We start from the raw sequence: 15,801 nt of genomic DNA, 5'->3' as shown, positions 1-15,801 counted from the left end.
TGTGGAGGGAATAACTGGAGCAAGAGTCTTATGTTATATTTATTCATTCTCTCTGTAATATATTTATTAGAACAGTACAAGCTTCATAAAATAAACAAGAGTGAATTGGTTTTGACAAAAATAAGCAGAATACACAAACAGAAGTATTAAGTGAGAGTAGGGCATAGATGGATTAATGTAAAACTGCAAATGCATATTAAAATGGGAAATAAAAAACAAAAGACAATTGATTCCACAATATATTCAATTGCTAAGGCTATTTCACCATGGCGCGTCATGTTAAAAATATTCAATGTTAAGGGCCAGCAGTTGACTGAGTGCTTTTAGGAGCACTTTTAGTTTTCTCTCTAGCAGTGTAAGCAGGGTCATACATGCACCAGGAGGTAGGAAGGAGGCAGTGGGTGGGGTGGGGGGGGATCTTACAGCTCAGAGTCCCGGCAGAGGACAATCTCCAACTCGTTGCGAAACAGTTTCCCTCCGTCTGACAGAGCCATGATGCTTTTCTTATACCCCGAGAGTCCTGTGACATCTACGTCCTGCCAACATGCAGTTTCTTGGTGAGAGAAAATGTCATGTTGATGCAGATTCCACTTTAGTGTCATTATTACCATTTTCTTCTTATCAGAGAGGTCCTTCAGCAAAGCATCCAACTCCTGCTCGTCAATGTAGCCATTACCATCCTGAGAAGAAGACAAGAAATGAGGTGGGTTGTCTTGATGCAGGATTTCTTTGGGTTGATATAGAGTAACTTGAAAGTCTTCATCAAAATGAGTCAATCACCATGAAACTGTAATTATTCAATTTAAATGTAGCCAACATTGTATTTTTGTGATCATATTGAACATGTTGCATAGGTCATTTTATGGTGACATTCCTACTACATTTTTTTTTTTCCAAAAATGTCCATTCCACATTTGCCACCAATTCATGGAAAATAATAATATTCAAAGTACTAAATAGGCCAGTACCATATGGCAGCTCTCTTGACAAGAAAAACACACAACATGCAACAGACCCAACAGACTCGAGTTTTTATTTCACCTTATCGTAGAGTGTGAAGAGGGAGTCAAATTCCTTGACTGTGAGCCTGATGCCCTGCGCGCATAAGAGCATGAAAATTGTTAGAAGCCATGGAACATTTCTAGAGAGCACTAAAAAGCCCCAGCAGAGCAACGTCTGATATTAATCCATGCATATTATAATAATTGAGACCAGTGTTGCTTTAATCCCAACCAGACTAGCTAATCCTTTGACAGAAAGGATTTGTTCATCTGGTTTCAAACTCTTGACTGCTTATATATGGGGGAACATACCGTATACGTTCCTTTAGGGAAGATTCACATTGTACTTTATCACATTTTGAAAATAAAATCTGTTCATGTCTTAATGGAAAATGTAGTACGTAGAATCTAACAGCACCTAGTAGTTTTACTTTTCTCACAATGTAAATAAAACAGACCCTTGCAATGAGTATAAACTGTATGTGTAAAAATTGCATCATCCCACTAATCAAGAGAAAAAAACACAACCTCCCAGGCAAGTGTAATATTACGGAACATGATTACTACAGGATTTAAAGTAACCGTGCATTTGTGTCAATGTGCCATATGTCCACTCAGCACATTGAGGACATATCTCCACTATTGCTGCTGTGGTTCTCGTCTCATATGACTTGACTTACTCAAAAACGATTTTATACCAAAACTCATAATGTGTGCGTTATCCTACCTGAAACTTCATCAAGAAATTCTCCTGTACCGGCAAGAGCCTGGGATGACACACAATCCTCATGTAGTGGTTGATGTTTGTCGAGAAATAATGCATATTCATGAATCGGAGACAAACCTTGCCATCTCGGAGAGACCGAGTTTTCCATCGCCGTTCAGATCAAACATTCTTAGCTGCAGAGAAAGAAGAGTAACAGGGAATTTCATTGGGGACACCGCAGACAACTTCAAGACAACACACACATCTCTCTCTCTCTCTCTCTCTCTCTCTCTCTCTCTCTCTCTCTCTCTCTCTCTCTCTCTCTCTCCCTCTCATGCACACACAAACACACACATTAAAAAAAGTTTCATACACACCACAAAGAACCTTAAACCAAAAACCTCTAACACCTCCCAAAAAATCCTCTTACACTCAGCAAGAAAAAAATGTCTCACACATATCAAAAAGCTTTCACTCACCAAAATCCTTTCAAACACCACCCCAAAACTACTTTTGTCAAAAAGCTTTCACTCAAGCCAAACATTGTCACTTTATTTTGTATAAATTGTGAAAACAGCTTGTGTTTGACAAATAATACTCACAATTGTCTGTGTGTATTCACTGAGCTTCTTATCATCATAACTTGTGTTGGCTTTCTTCAGCAGGTCTGTCAGGAAGCCCTGAGGAGAGTTGGCAAGGTCAGCGAATACATGTCACGCATACTGAATTAGCGCCAACACAGAGATTAGACAAAAAACAGAAAAATGAAAGTAAAATATCTTTTTAAGACTATTAGTATAAATGTTGAAATTAAAATGATTTTGTTATTCATTTCGGTGGAAAGAAACTCTGAAATTAAAATGCTAATAATGTAAACTACCTTTTTTTTAGTATCACCCAATCAGTCATGTCCTAATTCTAAACTACTATCCAGAGAATTCTGGTCATACCTTCAGTTCATTCGACTCGATGTATCCGCTACGATCGGTGTCATACCTTCGCCAAGCCTGTGGGATGACAAGAAAGAAAAGGGAGGTTCTACAAGCTGAAAACATGACAACATCATAAACCAAAGCTCAAATTTGTGAAAAAAAAAAAGATATTGAGTAAATATAGAGTTCCTCCACTAAAAAGGCCCACACTAAATGTCTTTCCTCTGCTGAAAGCTGTGCACCATCCATAATGTATGCTTGTCTCAGAATAGGCTTTAACGCTGCCACTGCAGGCAGCCTGAGGGTCCAACCGTACACTTAGGAAGGAGACCTTACCAGTGCCGATACTTAAAAAAAAAGATTACACTTTTGACATCATTAAATCCAATGATTGATTCACTGGATATTGTGCTGCTCCTTCAGGTGTGTGTATGAAAGTCTTCCCATGCAAAATTGTCCAAAATGCCTTAGTAAGTTGATGTGTTGAGAGTCACATGACCCAGTAACTTTTCATGATCTGTGCAAGCACTAAAATATGACGATGAATTCCGATTTGAATAAGACAAACTTACGGCCATGAATTCAGTGCTGGATCCCACAAATTCTCTAAAACATAGCAGGAAGTTTTCTTCTGTGGGCAGAAGTTGAGCCAACTGAAAATTGAGTGAGAAAATGAGAGATGGATGATGTGATTTTTTTAAGTGTCCCTGAATGTTATTTTCTTCATCTATACTCCACCAGGGAGCCATTTATAAGACAAGTGTGTCTCAACCAAATCGGTCATTTTTCACCTCTGTCATCTCAATTCTCCCATCAGAATTCTTGTCGAAACTGGCCATGAACTCCCTCATCTTCTCCTTGAATGCAGCATGTGAAGGTTCCTGCAAAAGCAATAAATAAAAAATGTGTTCATTCAAGAGAAATTTGTTCTCAAGCTATTTCAAACACTTAAAATCAGTTAATAATGTTGTAGGAATATCAAACAACTCGGGGAGAGACCACATTGACCATATTTGGGGTTTCCTCCTGACAGAGATGACTAAAAAATGAATATATAATTGAGTTCATTGAAAATATTTATGTCCATGCCCTTTTCCATCAGTCAAAATGTTTTGTTTTCTCCGAAGAAAGTGTATTGTACACAATGCTGCTAAATTATTGAGAGAACTACTTGACTTTTTATATTGCGGCCCACTAAGCAAGCGAAACTGAAAATGGGTTCTCACCAGGGATCTGACATTAATATGCTGTTCATAAACAGACATGTCTTTATTGTATAAAAAAATAGTTCAAGTCCTGGACTATTTATTGCAAAAACCTTGATGATGAGCCACTTTGCGGCAAATGCACCCCAAGCACTCACCACGCCTGCTCCTCGTCTGGCCAATTCCAGCTCTCTAATGAAGTTTTCCAGTTCCTTCCCTTCGATGTAGCCATTTCCTGCACAGCACAAGAGGGACAGATTCATTTTGATGACATTTTTTGATTGCTTCAACTTCTGCTAATTTGTTTGAGATATTTTGGAGCAGACATGCTACAATCCCAAAGCACAGCTATTGTATTTATAGACGAGTACTAGTAAACCAGGAGGTAACTGATGCTTTAAAGCACGTTCATGATGAATAACATAAAGTGGGATATAATGTGATATTTGTATTCTACTTTCCTGATGTGTAATTAATTGTGATTTGCTCAATTTATCTGAAGACTGTGGGGGGGTTGGGCTGTTTTGTTTTTTAAACTCGACCTCCGGCTTTCTGTGCCAACACCACCTGGGACCAGCTGTTTTTTTTCCCCCCTAACAAGAAATAAACAAAACATCAATTTCAAGTGAACGTTTCACCCGGTGACTAATTGAGCCATGGGTGTCTATTAGAGCATACAACATGCCGTATATTACGGAGCATGCATGTTTGATGTTGGTTTATCCCCTAAAACATCAATATTCATGTGATAAACCACGAGGGAAAACGATTAACACATTCTATCAGCTAGTTCACTAAAAAGTCATCGGCGGTTAAGGTCGAAAAGTTAGAAGCATTGACAAAATTGAATACTGTGTTTGTCCCATCCAATTATAATAATTCGTTCTCTTCATTTTGTTGCATTTATTTTGGTTGCACCACTTTCAGTTTGTCGATGTGGATGTTACATTTTTTTGTCCAATCAGATTTTAGCCTCTATGTGTTGTTATCATCATCATCAAAATAAATCAGTCCAGGGCCTTCAGAATTAGCAGCATTGGTAAATGTGGTAAAGTACGAAATAAATAAATAAATAAATAAATAAATAAATAAATAAAGAAAGAAAGAAAGAAAGAAAGAAAGAAAGAAAGAAAGAAAGAAAGAAAGAAAGAAAGAAAGAAAGAAAGACATTTTGGGTGGGGGTTGGAACTGATTTTTGCATTTCTATTCATTTCAATGTGGAAAATCAAGGAATGGACCAAACTCAAATCTCAGGGTCCAACTATACAGAATGAGAGATGGGACAGATTTCAAATCACGACCACGCATTTCTCTGTCCTGTTGGTTGGTCGGAACTTCTTACAGCCAACATTCACTAGCTAAACAAGTTTGTAGCAATCTGCACACAGATACATTTAATTATCTGCATATCAGGTCAGCATGATGTACTGAACCAGTTGGCCCAGTTGTGCGCGGATTAAGTCGAATAACCCCCCAGCAAATGCGAGGCCAGCCACACTCACTTCTAAAAAGTGATGACATGAAGAGAGTCTTGAGCGTGTCATGTGTTCACAATCTGTGGCATTTTCAGCAGCAGGATTTGCTGTAGCGGAAGAAATGAATCCCAGCGCTTGGGAGCAGTTGGAGTGTGTAATGAGTATTTTCTTGACTAAGAGAGTCGAAGTGGCCAGTTAGACTGATGCTTATTGGAGCATTCTGTCCCAATTCTCTACATTAGTCACATGACCGAGGATCATACATCATTTAGTGTTCTGGTTTGCCCACGAGTAACAAACGAGGAAAACGAGATGCTTAAGGTAAAGATGTAGCCAGGTCCCCTCTCTTCATCTCTTAATCTGATCTCAATTTCTTTGCCATGGTTCTCCTCTTCACCTCCCCCTTCACCCTAACCTCCCTGCCTCAGATGCACACGATGTCATAGGTGGCCCGTGTCACCATCTGTTCTTTTAGGCATCAACAAATCATTGCTGGAACACTGCAGCAACTCCAACATCTGGGTTAGAACATGCAGGTGCACTCAAAGTGTACGACACCGCAGTCATCTCGGAGACATTAAATAAATGAACGTAGCAGCTGTTAATTGCACCGCATTGGCTTTGCACGGGAATTGACTGGCTTATCAAAACAGTTGGGGCAGTACCATGGAAGTTTTTATACCTTGTGAACCCTGAGGGCCTCATTAGCACACTTTACAGTTGGATCCAGTGGAGTGAGACGAGAAGATCAGCTGTGATAACTCACAGTGTATGTACATATATTTGAAAGAGGCAGGCTGCAGTGAAGGACAATTGCCTTTTCATTCCACAGATTAGAATGTTCTCATGTTCTTTGATACACTTTCGAAGGCAATATGCAGCCCTTAATCCCTGGCCGGGATTCGACTTGGATTTGTGCTCTATTTTTCCCACACATCAACACAGGGAATATGAACTCAATTTCACTCTAAACAGTCATGGTGTGGATGGGGAACCAATATTTTAGGTTTGTCTACAAAAGGACAATTTTTTAAATCATGTATTGATTTGATTGTGTGGTTGTTGTTTGCAGTGAATAAATACATTGTGTCGTACGAAGGGCTCGTTCTAATATTTTGCCCTTTTCATGTTGCTAAATCAATCAACCTTGAGGATGTCTCCCTGTAAAAGCATCTTTTTTTTATGGCTTCACTGTGGCATCTGATTAGATAGTAAAAGTGTTTTGATCAAACTGTGTGTTTTACACACAAGGTGACACGTATGTCAGACATGGTTCAAATAACACGTGAGTACATGTCAACACTTTCACCCTCTTGTTGTATTCAACGGTGAAATCAAAATGCAGTAAACCACAAGGCATCATATTTTTGGGGTGGTTAGTTAGAATTCAGTTTTTTTTTTGTTTAGTTGAGTTGGGAATACAAATGTGCATTAGTGCGCAGCACACTTGAGTGCAGACGCAACCCTTTGGTTACATAACTCGTCTTCCAATGGCTGACGAGAGTCAGTTGTCGCATCCAGCATGAAAACTCTTGTTCTTTTTTGTCCCAGTTTGCATCCATAATTCAGTTCTGTGTCATAGGTCTGATGGTGATGTCCACAAGCTCAACATGAAGGCGACCACTTTCTCCTCTAACGGAAGAAGGTGCTTTTGAAGTATTTCTATATGCCTTGATTATTTATAGGGAAAAAAACTGACTGTAATGAATCTGTCACGAGCAAGCATAAAGCAAATATAAAGCGAGGCTGTTGACTTATGATGAATGTAGTTTGCATTGATCTTCAGGGAGCCCAACTCCACCAGTCAAAGATGTGTGATTTGTGGTTCTCCCCACCAAGTGAAGAAGCTCTTAAAGTTTTTATCTGCGTCCCCAATGAGTAAATTTACTCATGTAAAGTCATGCAACCACTCAAGTAGAATATTTTGATTTATTTGTATTCATTGCCCTTTCAAGGGTGTATTGTAGATCTACATGTGTTTCTCCACCGTTTGTGTATATATATATATATATATATATATATTTATTTATTTTATTTTTATTTTTTTTCTCCTTTGGGGTTTTTTTTTTTTTTTGGTTGGAATAAAGAATTAAAATGTGTACGCTGAGTCCACTCTGTGTCCATCGTGTCTTGATTTAACCGATTAATAACCGATTGGCAGGTTGACACAATTCAGTCACCAAATTTGGAATAGCCTCATCAGATTCATGAAGTGTGTAAGAATATTAGAGAAGGTTTAGGAGGTCCTTCAGAGGCATGAAGCGTCCATATAACATCCATACAGTATAATTAAGCATTCAGAGACAAAGCTGGATCGGTGAGCTTTAATACTATCTCAGAATTGGGCTGCAGTTCACAATAAAGGTTGGAGGGTATTTTTTTTGAATGACAGAGAAGGTAATCCTTCAATTATAGCTGGAACATAAAAATGGGTTGGTGGCAATGACAGTTGGCTGATGCTCAGCCTTATTCTTATTCACCTTTCATGCATGATGTATTTCCCTATTGACACGGTTTGTTTTCCAGATTTATTGGAGAGCAGTCATATTCTTTTTTTTTAACTCACAAACAACATGCATACAAAATGTAATGTTTTAATGTTCAACTAGACTAACTTTAATTAGTTAGACTTAATTAGAATTGGATCAGTAAACACTTTAAATGTTGTTTTCAAACTGTATTTGTATAAATTGATTTATTATATTATTATCATTTTTTGAAAATGTCACCGTCAGCATTGCATGAATCCACCATCACGCCATCATCTCATTTCTCTTCTTTAATTTAAACCCTTTGCATCTTTCATCTGTTTATATTTTACAGTACGTACCCCCCTACGCTCTCCCTCTCGCCCCCTCCCTCCCGTCTCTGTTATGCTCCCTCTTCACTCTGCTTCTTTATAAATATTCTACGAGCTTCCCCCCCTCACTATTTCTGTAGAGTCAAATGCATATTCTAACAACAATATAAAATATAACAATATAAATACTTTAATGATCCCCAAAGGGGAAATTATACACTATAGGCTAAAACAGCATCTAGGCTACAGCAGTTTTAAAACATTTTTTTTTTTAAGTATGAATACATTATGCACTTTTTTGATAGATGAAGTTAGTTATAAAACGTTTCTTCTCATTCAAATTGGCTACAAAACAAAAAAAAAACTAGAAAATTAGAAATGAACAATTGATAATAAGTAGGAGTTCAGACCATGCTTGCAAGTTTAAGTCATTTGTGCTAAAATACTTAAAATATAAATACAAAGTGATGCATTCAATGTTTTGTTTTAATTTGATGAATTTTTGACGGCTGGGGAAAAAAGGAAAAGTCACTGACCGTCTGCATCAAAATGTTTCCAGATGTCGATGAACTGAGCTGCAGTGAGCTCGGCCAGGTGCAGGTGAGGTTGGTGAGTCTGGGCTGCCATTTCGTCTCCGCTCCTTAGAATGGATGCACTTGCACGATGGATGAAAGATCAACTTTTGCCTGTGTAGATCCTCGCTTTGACTTGCCGCTCCTCCCCACTCGCTGCTTTTAAACCCCCCCACGGCAGCTGCACTTCTCCTTCCCGCCACTAGGGAGCGCCTCGGCCGTGAAGACGTCGACCCACGGGAACCGGGGACCACTTTAGCTGCAAGGGAGGGAGATTAAGGAGGAAGGGGGGGTCTCTCTTGGGCATTGCATCTGCGTTACCATGAAATGATGCACAACATGCTGCTGCTGTGACGAGAAATCTTCTTTGGCTCCCCTCTCTCCCTAATCAAATAAAGGGATAAGAACATGTGTTTAGCATTTACAGTATTATACAAACATGTTCATTTACTTAAATGTAATTATTTCTCATTTTGTGCAAAAACATTCAAAAAGCACTCAAAAAGCAGAGGATGACAATCCACACGTAACTGCCAGGTTTTTGAGAGATGAAAAATGAGATCATTATTGTGTTCTATCACCTATTGAACTGAACTGAAAAACAAAATGAAGTCCATGTACTAGTATGCAATTTGTACACACTACTACACTTGCAAAGATTTATAGAAATCTGGTGTTAGATCTTTCCTACCTTGTTAAATCATTGAATTGGTGCTCCTAAATGAAGGTTACTGTAAACATAAAACAAATCATGTTACACGATATGTATTCAGAACAACAATTTTGACTTTGGAATGTCTGCTAGCCTCATGCTAACACACAACGCAGAACACAATAGACAGGCTAACTTAATGGTATTGATAGTCGAGGTGTTTTAAGCTTTTAAGCAACAGATATTTCAACAAAAACAATGCAGAAGCACACATACAACACTTTTCACAAGCTCATAATCTTTATTGTCTGCGCAACAATGTAGTAGTTGTGAAACTCTTCTTCATTTGTAACAGCATACTGCCCCCTTCCACTCACACACACCAGAAAAAGCCACAAACAATCATGATGCACATAATTCCTCACATTCTATCCAATTGCAACGTGATTACTATTTGTTTTCATCACGTACAATATTTTAGAGTGCTTTTCTTTTGAGAAAGTAAATAAAACATTTTTGTTTTTTTAGGAGGGGAGGATAGAATGGATTAATTTCCATTCTTTCAGTGAGGAAGATTATTTGCTATATCAGCAACAAAGATCATAGTCTCAGCAACATACTAAATGATCTCCTTCTGCACTCCTAGTTGTGAAAGTAAAGCATTTAATCACCTTCAAAAGTGACCCCGTGTCACCCAAAAGGCCCAAACATCTGGGGAGGACAAACTGGAATATTTCATCATGTGTTTGATGCATTGCCTTGTTCCATTTATAGACACATTGTCTTCCACTTCACTTGCTTCTCTCCTCTGCTGACTTTTGATTTGAGCTGTCCCGCAGCTGGGTCGAAACTCTGTCCCCGTATTACCGCTACTTTCCACCCTTCTTCAAACCTCTTCTCACACTCTCCATCACTCTTCCTGGCCCGCTGAGGTCAAAGAGCCCCATTCTCCGCACTCAATCGAACCCACTCAGGGCGTAAATCCAAATGGCCGCTCTTGCATATCTCCTAAATCACTAACATGCCTTTGTTCTCTTTGCTGCGTGAGCCCTATCGCCTATCTTTTCTTAATCTCCTTCCTCATTCAAACCACTCTGTGGTTCGGTCCCTGGAACCTGGTATGAAGAATGGGTGCTCGTGGTGGGGGTGAAGCTGCAGAAGGAGCAGACGAAAACACTTTATCTCCTCCCTCCAGGCTGTACGCTGATATCAGAGAAATGAAGAAAACAAAAAGAGAGATAATTGGTGAGGCTGGTGCGTATGTTAGTGATTTTTTTTATGCGCATATGTGTTTATGTGACAAAGAACTGCGGTAGGCATAAAAAGTGTACGAATAATAATTATGGAATGTTTGCTGAGGCCTGATTACTCTCCTTTTAATGACAGAGGCGTAGCGACGGGATCAATCCCGGAATGGCGCGGGATGTGTAAAAAAGTACAATAATGGATGAGCGACACAGCCATTAATGGAGTCCCTGATCATGTGATTATGAACAATCACGTTCCCTGAGAGTGTGCTGTGTTAACCTCTTGCTATATGCTGGAACAGAGTTGGGAAGATTACTTTGGAAAGTTACTACTTTAGAAGTGACCATGCGGAAAAGGCAATAGTAGTGCAACTCCCCATATTTCAGTAACTTTTTACGAGTAAAGGAACTGGAACCCGACTGTGTTGCCATTGCATGCCAGTTGCGACACAGGGTGAAGGTCACTGACCACAGCAAACCGAGCAATCGAGTTAATGCTTTATTAAAATGATGTATGTATAATTAACACGGTATTTAAAAGATGGACAGGTGTTGTCGAGGCTTTGCCATGCATGGTAATTTTGTCAAACACACGCATGAATGAAGCGGGTTTGGGATTATGTCGAATTAGGCTGAATCTGATCGTGCAAAGTGGATCAACTATGCAGTATATGAAGGTACATAATCGTTTGAATGACATTGACGGAAATAAGCAGGTTGAGAAAATACATAGTCCAGATATTTTTCACTTGTTTGTATTCACATTGTCACTATTCTCACTGATTTTATTATATTATATATTTTATTTTTTTTCCCGATTATCAATGCTAATGTTTAGCATGTCGATGGCTTTTACCATTGTATGTTAGCACACAGCTAACTGGGCCTAAGCAGGTGTTAAATTGTTTTCAATTGCAATATTTAAATGTCTCTTGTTTTACTTTGATAGTAAACTTAAATATGGAGTGACATTAAGCAGTTTCTTTGAGGAATTGTTCACTACTGGCCAAAGTGCTGCTAATTGTAAAGTGAGTAGAGTCACCTTCTAACATACGTAGACTACTCTATCCTTCGTACCAACAATTAAAACATTCATAACCTTTTCAAAATAAAATGTATTTATAATACATGAACCATGCTTTTTTAATGATTTATTAAATGCTTGTAGTGTCAGTGCATCTAAAAATAACATTTTGGTAGAGTGTAGCGGAGCCTCTGAGGACGAACCTCATTTCTTACAGAAGTTGACATTTACAGTAACCAAATAGAAACACATTTTTGGAACTGAGAATAATTAAGCAATTATCGCCAAAGGCTATTTTCCAGTTTCTTTTTATTTAGTTTCTGGGACACAGCGTGATGTTTATCTGACATGGCTCCTTTTTGTGTTCAAAACAAAAGCACATTATATTAAAATGAATGTCTTCTAAATAACGTATTCGTCATTATCACTTCAGGCAGCAAAGATCAGATACAAGAATAAGTAACGTATTTTTTCCTGACAACTAAAATATCGGCACCACGCATTTAACAACTCTGCCTAATTAAAGAGATCACAGACTAATATGATTTGTCAAACCAAGCGACACGAATTAAATTAATCAAATTGGCGCTAACGCTTGGTAGAGTGTCAGTTTACAGAATAAACAAACACGGATGACAAATAGCTTGCTTTTGCTGTTCTTTGCGCAGACCAGAACTTAATTCATTCCTATGGCAAATCAATTTTTCTCATTAAAAGGAATTGAAATACCATTAAGCCGCTCCAGCCTCTCCAAAAAAAAAAAAACTACAATCCGTTTTTACACGTTTTCAATAAAGAAATAGCAATTCATTGTATGATTAAAATCTAAAAACACCATCAAATCAATTGTCTCCTGATTGCAAACCTAATCTGCACACTTTCAGATGGGTGTCCATGTGATTCACTTGGCTGTGCTGCTTTTGGGCAAAACCTGAAGACGTAAATCACGCTCACGCCTTGCCAGCGGAAGGGACAAGTGGACGAGTGGTGGAAGAGCCAATGCAACATGTGAGACTGTTTCACGATGTTAAAGTTTTAAAGACCTCCATATTAAAGCAGTGTGACAGCTATAAAGCTTCTCCTACTGCTACTGAACTGCAGTCGGGAACATTAAAACCATTTGCCATTTGGGACAGTCTGGAAATAGCAAACATGAATATTTAGCTTCGAAAATAAGCATCTTCTTTCCCAAATGGGACATATATTTCTTGGATTTTACTGTGCAAATCAACAATGTCTTTTTGAAAAAATGTGTCAGAGCAACAACTGTGAAAGGAACTAATTTTAGTCAAATAAATGCTACTGTGTTTATAACTTATATTTCCATGACGAGTCAACATTTCCCACCGTCTATCAACAAACACAAAGCTAACATCTGCATACATGATTTAGCAGTTATTATATAACAAACCATGCAGTGAATGTTTATACTAATAAAAAATATAACCGATAAAAATGTATTTGGAATATCTTCAAGAACTCTATTTTCTACACTTGCAATGGATCTCATGACTGCTTTAGCAAATGTTGTGCCAAGTAGGCAAATTTAAAGCATTTATCTTGATAGATGGAAGGTCTCCCTCGTATCTGTTCCTAAAACAATCTGTATGCGACCGTGGTGCTGTTCTTGTAGAAATATACTGGACACTGATAGCCCAGAAAACGAAGAACCTGGTGCAGAATAACCAACAACATTTTTGTGAACGGATTAGGGAAACTGTGGAGGAGAACATCACACTAAAGTTCAGACGCCAAACACTTACACCACATCTCTGCTTACTATTTAAAACATTCATGTTCAGGGCCCATAAAGACACGTTCAATCTAACAGGCAATCCGTCTTCTGAATGGCCAAGAGGACGTCCAATCAAGTCATGATGTGACCCAAGGGCTTGTTTGTCTCACCCGCCGGACACGTTTAACTCCAAAGTGGTCCAAGTGAATGCACTCGCAAATTACCAGGAGGCCTTTAAACCCTCCTTTCACTTCTTGGTGTTTGTCTCATTACAAAGATAATCAAGAAAGTCAGCTAACGAGCATCACTACAATAACAAACGCACACCCATAGTCGTCTTTTCCTGTGCACACTATCTAAAACTGCATAATTATACACTTAGATAGGCAATAAATACCCCAATGCGCATATTGCTGGGTCGAATAAAATGGGTTTATTTATGTGGAAGTGTTCACGCAGATCAAATTAGGCTTTGTGGGCTTGAGTGCTAGAGACATTTGCTCCGGCATTAATGCGCTGGAGCAGCAATCAGAGTGGGAGTGTACGATTAGTGTAAATGAGAGTGACAGATTGCCTCATTGCAGTAATCAGCCATTTTATCAGCGACACAATGCAGACTGACAACAAGTAGTTTGACTCAGAGACAATGCTGGAAACAGATAAAGCAAAATAGCATTTTCGATCAATTCTCACAGATTTGTTATAGGGGTTTTCGACTCGAACGGATTACCACAACACTTGACAATGGGTACAGTAATCCTTGATCGCCAAGTATAACCTACCAGACCAATGAAGTGAAATCCACTTAACCTATATCTCACAATACACATCAATAATCATGCCCGCAGATGTTACTTTCTAAAAGATGAACCCAAAGCTGTCGCTTTCTGTAGTCTTAAAAAGTGGATTACAGCAGAAACCAGTCAATAATTTACAAACTAGGCTATATTGAAATAATTCATGTTTGCTTCTTCTTCTTTCAAAATGTACATTGTCTCAAACTAAGTGCGCAGTGGTCGAAAGTGGAATTACACACAATATAAGCGAGCGTTGGTCATAAATTAGAAATCAAGAAAAATAGTAGGACCATGCACCTGGAAGGGGGGGCGGGGTTTATATCTATGCTTGATTTTCCGAACGCTGTAATAATACTTCTCACCAAACACAGGGTGATCCTCATAGGCCTTTTGTTAGCAGAAAAACACTGTACACCTTGTAGCGCATCCACTAGCAATGTAATTCCCAGCGTGCAGGCATGAATCACTGTCCTTCATCCCTCCCGTCTAAGGGGAGCAATTAACATGCTGGCTATCCCATCCCTGATGTACAATAACAACGCCACCTCTCGTAACAATATCACCTGAGAGAACAAGTGATTATTTGTTGTCATGATACCTTCTCAGCTTCTATCATACAGCATGCTTCAGGAAGTCTAAAAGGTTGACAACAATAATCTGTTTCATCAGTTGACTAAAATGTTGATAAAAAACGATACGATTGGTGTTTGATCGTTACTACTTCCATTCGGGTTCATTGGGGATGTTTATTGGGCACGCCACTGGACTAAACAAGGTTTGGCAATGCAAAAAGAACAATAGTCCAATTTAGAATATGTGATGGGTGCGAATGACTGACAACTGCTGACCTGGACTGGAAACTTGTTGGATTTTGGATTGAAGGACCAAAATATGAAATATATTGTAGAACTTCTCTGACACATTGATAATTCATGCGGCAAAATGGCATTCAATATAAAGAGAAGATGCCAAAGGTACACTTGCATTAAGAAAGGTCTTCCAACATCCAAGTCCCGCACGACAATAGCCCACAATTTATCCACGTCAGTTTGTACGTAAGTGTGCACCTAATTCCAAGAAGTAAAATGAATAATTGACAACCCAGCAGTTTGATTTGTGTTTTCTCGTTCACCACTGTCCAATCACTTCACTGACTCGATTCAATGTAGCGGTTGATCTGAAGTCATTGACGTGCCCGTGAGGAGAAAGCGAGAATTCAGTTGAGCCCTATATTTAGTCAGTGACAGACATGAGACACACGTATGCCTGAATTTCATGGCACGCCTTGCCTTGCCGTGTCAAGCTAGAAAGCCCAAGGAGAGTTCAACTAATGAGCTTTTTGTGAAGGCATGCCCAGAAAATGTTGCAGCCATTCTGGAATCATCCAACGTGATTTACATACAGAGACAGGAACATCACGGCAATACATATCTCCACCAATCGACACGCGATCCAATTAAGGTTAGGGGGTTAATTGCTTGTTGTTGTTCATGAACAGAAAATACCAGCCACTTTGAAAGATTGATGACATTGAATTCCTATTTTCTCCTCGTGTCAACCCCCCCCCCCCAAAAAAAATAATTATGCTCCTTTCAAACACATGATATTGGAATTGGTCGGATTCTATTGAACCGCACTCGTCGATTTATTTTTTT

At 38.8% G+C, this 15,801-nt stretch overlaps 1 protein-coding gene across 1 annotated transcript; it reads right to left on the bottom strand.

Annotated features, from left to right (window-relative positions):
• Positions 1-26: 26 nt before the first annotated feature.
• On the bottom strand, positions 27-8,930 carry LOC125967342 (calretinin). The gene is made up of 11 exons (XM_049718336.2): positions 8,656-8,930; positions 4,003-4,079; positions 3,431-3,520; positions 3,212-3,292; positions 2,658-2,714; positions 2,310-2,387; positions 1,846-1,901; positions 1,729-1,768; positions 1,042-1,095; positions 609-680; positions 27-536 (listed from the first exon to the last, which is right to left on the bottom strand). Exons 1-11 carry the CDS (start codon positions 8,744-8,746, stop codon positions 420-422), a joined length of 813 nt encoding a protein of 270 aa, XP_049574293.1. The 5' UTR covers positions 8,747-8,930; the 3' UTR covers positions 27-419.
• Between the last annotated feature and the right edge of the window lie 6,871 nt (positions 8,931-15,801).

This window comes from Syngnathus scovelli, chromosome 4 (assembly GCF_024217435.2).
Source record: "Syngnathus scovelli strain Florida chromosome 4, RoL_Ssco_1.2, whole genome shotgun sequence".
NCBI classification, from domain to species: Eukaryota; Metazoa; Chordata; class Actinopteri; order Syngnathiformes; family Syngnathidae; genus Syngnathus; species Syngnathus scovelli.
This window is presented reverse-complemented; position numbering and strand designations above follow the sequence as displayed.

Coding starts and splice junctions, on each gene's coding strand:
- LOC125967342 (XM_049718336.2), bottom strand. CDS start 8,746: ATGGCAGCCCAGACTCACCAACCTCACCTGCACCTGGCCGAGCTCACT. Junction 2,715..3,211: donor CCAGCACTGAATTCATGGCC/GTAAGTTTGTCT, acceptor GTCATCCCACAG/GCTTGGCGAAGGTATGACAC. Junction 1,902..2,309: donor GTGAATACACACAGACAATT/GTGAGTATTATT, acceptor CTTTCTCTGCAG/CTAAGAATGTTTGATCTGAA.